Source organism: Thunnus maccoyii, chromosome 13 (genome assembly GCF_910596095.1).
Source record: "Thunnus maccoyii chromosome 13, fThuMac1.1, whole genome shotgun sequence".
Taxonomy (NCBI): domain Eukaryota; kingdom Metazoa; phylum Chordata; class Actinopteri; order Scombriformes; family Scombridae; genus Thunnus; species Thunnus maccoyii.
In genome coordinates this window covers 5,412,178-5,418,044 of record NC_056545.1, presented here as the reverse complement: position 1 = coordinate 5,418,044, position 5,867 = coordinate 5,412,178, and the positions used below count along the sequence as shown (strand labels likewise).

The 5,867-nt window shown below is 38.1% G+C and overlaps 1 protein-coding gene across 1 annotated transcript; it reads left to right on the top strand.

The window, feature by feature from the left end:
- Window positions 1-3,247: 3,247 nt before the first annotated feature.
- LOC121910664 (TLC domain-containing protein 5-like) lies at window positions 3,248-5,867 on the top strand. Its single transcript, XM_042431941.1, has 2 exons — window positions 3,248-3,570; window positions 5,234-5,867. The coding sequence occupies exons 1-2, from the start codon at window positions 3,381-3,383 to the stop codon at window positions 5,785-5,787; spliced, it is 744 nt and encodes a 247-aa protein (XP_042287875.1). The 5' UTR covers window positions 3,248-3,380; the 3' UTR covers window positions 5,788-5,867.

Genomic DNA, 5,867 nt, shown 5'->3' with positions numbered 1-5,867 from the left:
ATATTTTGCCAGCACACCCAAAGCTTGGTCTTTGTCCTCTGCCTGCTGTGTGTGTGTGTGTGTGTGTGTGTGTGTGTGTGTCTGTATGTTTGTTATTTAGAAAACCTAGCCTTTTCCAAAGCCCCCTGCTTTGTTCCTCTTACCTCATTGGGACTCTAAGTTTAGCAATCTTACATCCTCTCAGTCTCATTGCTTTTGGAAAAGAATACACGAGCTGTAGAAACGGCCCACTGACACTTCTACACACCACCAACATCAACCTCAGAGATAAGCCCAGTATTAATATGATGTATAGAAGAGGTGTTCAGTCTTTACAAAGCAGTTAACATTGACAACACACAAAAATTGACCCTCTGGGCCCCATTAACCCCCATTTCTCCCTCTGCAGGAATATAACAAAGCTCCAAGTTTGCTTTGGTTTAATTTGATTAAGCATAAATTCATTTAGAAATATGTACCATGTAAGCACAATATCAGTATAACCTCAAAATGATCCACCTTAAGGCCTTTATCATGGTTGATATCAGGTGGTATTGTGCATCAGTAGTGTATATTCCCAAACAAAATTACAACTGGTAACTCACTAGCTTTTTAAAAGCCAAGAGTCCATGAGTTAAGATTTATTTATTTATCTTTCACATTCAAAATTATAATTAATCAAATTACAACAAACCATTCCCCACACAATGAATTTTTTAGGAGCCTTGGAGAAATCAAGCCCTGAGTTAATCTATCCTTGTCTCGCTGCATAATATTTCCTAGGGATATATTTCAAGACTATATTCTACATCTGCTGAAATACGCTTCTGAAAAATGTTCACACATTGTGGCATTACAAGCAGATAAATCTACCTGTCTGCTAATGTAGGCGGCAGGAATGAGTATCTTACACTGTTTTTCTGTCCCAAACAGGGCTAGTAAACATCTTGCATTACCTTTGCAGAAATAACACATTGTATATAATGTTATAAGTGTATAATGTTATAATAGTGACATTATAATAGTGACATTCGAGACATCTTTCAAAAACACAGCTTGTCTGTCACCTTTTTACCTTTCCCTTGACCGACTGCAGTGATTTTGCCTCACCCTTCACAATAAAATTTTTATCATGTGGTTATCGTTTAGTGGTCGTTTTGCCTTCACTTTAAAGTATTTATCTATTCATAATGTCAATACCATCTTGCTTGTTATGTAAAAAGTACAGTACTTCTTCAATTTTCTGTTACAATCAACACCTGGATACGTTATATGTGCTGTAAGAGTACACAAACTTTCTTTATCCGCTTAGATTTGTGCTAGTTCATATTCATTACATAATAGAAAACAGTCAAGAATATGATGTAATAAATATCAGTGTTTGCTGTTACTGTTCATGACAGGCCAATAATCTGCTCTTGTGACAGATTAGAGCCTGGAAGTGGGTTAATGCTGCAGGACTGTCACTCACCTGGCCCTCGCTTCACAAGTTATTAACCTTCACCTGGGAGTGAAATGTGAAAACCTCTCACCTGTGTGCACACGGCATACATTTAATTGTTGCTGTGATGCCATATATATATCACTCGCATATTTATTTATTCAGTCAGTCAGTCATTGTTTGCTTACAGTTAGCCATCATTCCTCGTATGAAAGACCGGCTATACAGTATGACTCAAGGTTTCTTTGATACAATATAAATTTATTTGTCATTAAACAAAACACACAGATCAAAACTCTTGTTTTAATCTTACTGCAAGCATGAAAAGTTCACTCAACTCATCAAATCAAAATAAAATCTTTATTGTCATATGCACTGGACAATGAAATTCTTACTTTGTTCTCAAATCTTACTTTGAGTTGAGAATTAAACATAAAACTATTATTTTTTTAACTATAAGAACAATATATATATATACACTAAAAATAACTGGGTTAAAATTTTACCCAGTTTGGGTCAATACAGCACCAATACAACACTGGGTTAACTATACCCAATAGCAATCTGTTACATGGATCTACAGTGTTAAACACAACAAGCTTTAGCTAAAAACTGTCACAAATGTAGTGTTTCTTGTACAAAACGATGTACATATGACATTCAAAAGATACACAAGTTATTAGCAATCAATAACAAACTGCAACATGTACATTTAAAAAGAATAGAGTAGATTATAACAAGCTTTAGTTTGGGTAAATAACTCGACAAGAAAATAAAAAACAACACTAAAACTGGGTATTGATTGGCTTTCTGGGTAACATTAACCCAGTGTTGTGTTGATGCTATATTGACCCAAACTGGGTAAAATTTTACCCAGTTTTTGTTCAAACCTTACAAGATAAAAATACAAAATTAGATACAAACGTAAGCATTATTTGTAGTGGTCCGGTCTGATTGTGAACTCAGTCTTTGCAAATTTGCATGAGGGAATAGACAAGACTGGGGTCTGATATGTGTGTTTGTGAAGCCTAATCTTGTATTTCTCTCCTGTTCATTACATCACTGTTTTTAACTGTTATTACCGAGGCATCACAGATGTGATATCACTCTGCCTCCATTTAAACTACCCTCACCCTGTTTCACTGTCAATTTAAAGACTAAAAATGTAAAGTACAGGATTCTTTCTGAGTGTGCATTACCAGCTTATGAAGAATATAACCAGATTTGCATAATCAAATTGGGGATATATTTCTCTCACACCACACACACGCCAAGCAGCCCAAAAGAGCATCAGATCATCAGAAGCGCCGTTTAATTTTACTTTACAGAGCTGCGGGTGTGCAGCCCTTGTATCACCCGTCTCGTCTAACAGCAGGTATCTGCAGAGAAGTAGAGACTGACTGTAATCCTTTAAGAGGATCAAGTCTGAGATCCAGGGGGAAGGGATACAGGATCCACTGACTGTCTATAGTGGCCTGCACATGGCATTTCTGACACCTTTTCAGAGTGAGCATGTGTGCATTTGACATATACTGAGCTCCAGGCACTTTGGTGGAGTCTTTATGCCTTTTATGGAGCATAAACAGTGATGGAGGCCGAGGCTGTGTGCGACTGTTGGAGTCGTTTTCTACATGTGCCCTGAATTTGAGGACAACTGAGAGAAGACGGAGTTAAGGTAAGACGTGTGAAATGCTTTAAAATGGTGATCGTATTCCATATATTAATTATCACAATGTTAATTTAAGTAATTATACACTTGTTAACAACCTAAAAATAAACACTAATCAGCTAATTTCTCAGGAGCTTATGTCCTGCAACCTGCTCATGCAAGTGACACAGTCTTTGTTAATTTTGAAATATGTTCAAATTAAATACACATGACATTTAAAACTAGAGCTTGAGCCTCTAGAGCTGAAATCCATGATAGTAAAACTAATTAAATCGTCCCATACAGACAGCCATGCCGGTACTGGAGGTGATCGTGAGCCTGATTGGCTGGTTCTGCCTCTACATGCTGTTCCTGTGGATCTTCAGTCATCGGGGGGCCGAGTGGAACTGCCGGCTGGTCACGTTGTCCCACGGCATCCTCATAGTGCTGCTGACGGCGTACGTCATCTTCATAGACGGACCCTGGCCTCTTACACATGCAGGTCAGTGATATAAACTGAACTATAAGTCATCAGCAGTGCATCCATAAAAAACATTTAAAAAATATGTTGCATTTAAATCCCGCTGGACTTGTTCTTTGACTCTGACATTTTGCTTAAAATACATCTTACTAATTTGTTTTCTCATGCAAATCTGACAAATGTTACTTTACTATATTAGAGATGTAGACAGAGAATGTTTACAGTTTTTATTGTGTTTTAACGATTGAAAATTAGAAAACACAACACTCTACATGAAAGGTCATACAAAATATAAAATCTAATTGAATTAATGATATTATTAAATTAAATAATAAAAAGTAAATAGATTAAAAAAAAGATGGTCTGTCTATATACTGTTCCTATAATCAAGAGGATTTAATGAGAGTAAATGGGTAATTAGTAGTAAACATGGTGGTAATAGTATTTGTTAATATTTCAGTTTCTGGTCTGGTTCAAGCGATTTATAAAAAGTGACCATATTCTGTAGAATTTATCCTCCTGTCCTTTTAATGAACGGCTTATTTTGTCTAAATGTAAATGCATCGCTGCTTCTCTCATCAATTAGCAGCTACTGCCTGCTTCCAGTTGAGTAATATTAATGTTTGTGTCTCTTTTGACTGTAAATCATTCTTTAAGTGTTTTGAAAGCGCTATAAATAAAGATCGGTGCTGTAGTATTATTAGTGGACTACTGTCTTTACTCAGGGTTAAAACAAGCTGTTAGTGCTGAACACAGGGACACGTTATAGCAAAGAAAAAACACATTTAGGATGTTTGTTTTGGTTAAATATGAACGATTTAGTGAATAAAGGGCTACTCCAGTGATTTAATATTGTGTTTCCAGGAAGTTGGAGGAGATGCAAGAGGAAGATAAAATTGTCACGAGTATGGGTCACGCTCTTCCCATGATGCAACTCAAAAGCAACTTTGTTAGACACTTCCTGCAACTTTTAAACTCAGTTTGTATTGCAGAGCCACAGAAGATAATATTGTATATAACTGTTTTCACAGCCTCCACATATTGACTTTTTATTTAATATCAATAAGGTACCCCCTTAAAAGAGTTGAGAACACTGACAGGCACGACTTGACTAGACTGTTTGTCTGAATGGATTACATTCATTTGACCTCCAAGCAACCAACATTTAAACTCTAATTTTAAGCTCTAATCCATCAGTGAGGCAAACAATGATTCAATTCACTCATTCGATACAAAACAAAAACAAACTATCGTTCCCAAACTCTTTGTGGTGAAGGAACATGTCACTCAGTGCAGCAGTGTGGCTCACTGACATGGTTTTAATGGTTTTTGGACAACAACAGAGGATTTTAATACACACATATTACTTGTAAGTAGATGAATTCGTTGCACATGAGATTTGTTGACAATAAGAATAATATAGAAAATCACCAGCCATATCCTTTAAGGGAGCATGATGTATTATTTCAGTAATAATATATCATTACCATCTTAAGTTTGGGCTTGAAGTTGCCATAATCAAACAAGACCGTCTCTGAACTCTCCATGTGCTGCTGGGATGGTCGGGATCGCTTTACAGCACAAAGGGAACGTTTGTTTTTTTGGCAGTTTCACTGTTCTAAATGTTTAGTCTTCATATTGAATTTTACTCTCTTACCTGACGCTGTTCCTGTCTGTTCCTCAGGTACAGAGAACACCGAGCTCCAGACTTTCGCCCTCACCGTCTGCCTCGGCTACTTCTTCTTTGATTTGGGCTGGTGCATATGCTACCACACGGAGGGCCCTGTCATGCTGGCGCACCACGCTGCGAGCATCATGGGCATCCTGCTGGCTCTGCTCATGGGAGTGTCAGGCTGTGAAACCTGTGGAGTCATCTTCGGCAGCGAGATCACTAATCCCCTGCTGCAGACCCGCTGGTTCCTCCGTCGGGTGGGCCTGTACGACAGCCTGCTGGGCGACGCGGTGGACCTGCTTTTTATTTTACTGTTCGCCACTATTCGCGTGGGAGTCGGCACAGCAATGTTTTACTGCGAGCTCACATCTCCCAGGACCACACTGATAATGAAGCTCGGCGGTGTGGTTATGTACGGACTAGCCTGGGTGTTCATGGTGGACATCGCCAGATTTGGCTACAGGAAAAGTAGGGGCAAGTATATAAAGTGGCTGGAGAACCACAAACTCAAAAAAGAAATCAATACGCAAAAACCGGACGGACATTCAGAGGAGAGTAAAGAATGAATTAATCATGAAGAGAGTTAAACTCACAGTAGTTCGTCTGTGGACAAAAGCTTACAGAGCTTATCTGCTGTGTTTATACA

What these genes read in the sequence shown, in the direction of transcription:
- LOC121910664 (XM_042431941.1), top strand. Translation starts at nt 3,381, where the DNA reads ATGCCGGTACTGGAGGTGATCGTGAGCCTGATTGGCTGGTTCTGCCTC. An exon ending in CTGGCCTCTTACACATGCAG is followed by an intron (nt 3,571 to 5,233) that starts GTCAGTGATATA and finishes TCTGTTCCTCAG; the next exon opens with GTACAGAGAACACCGAGCTC.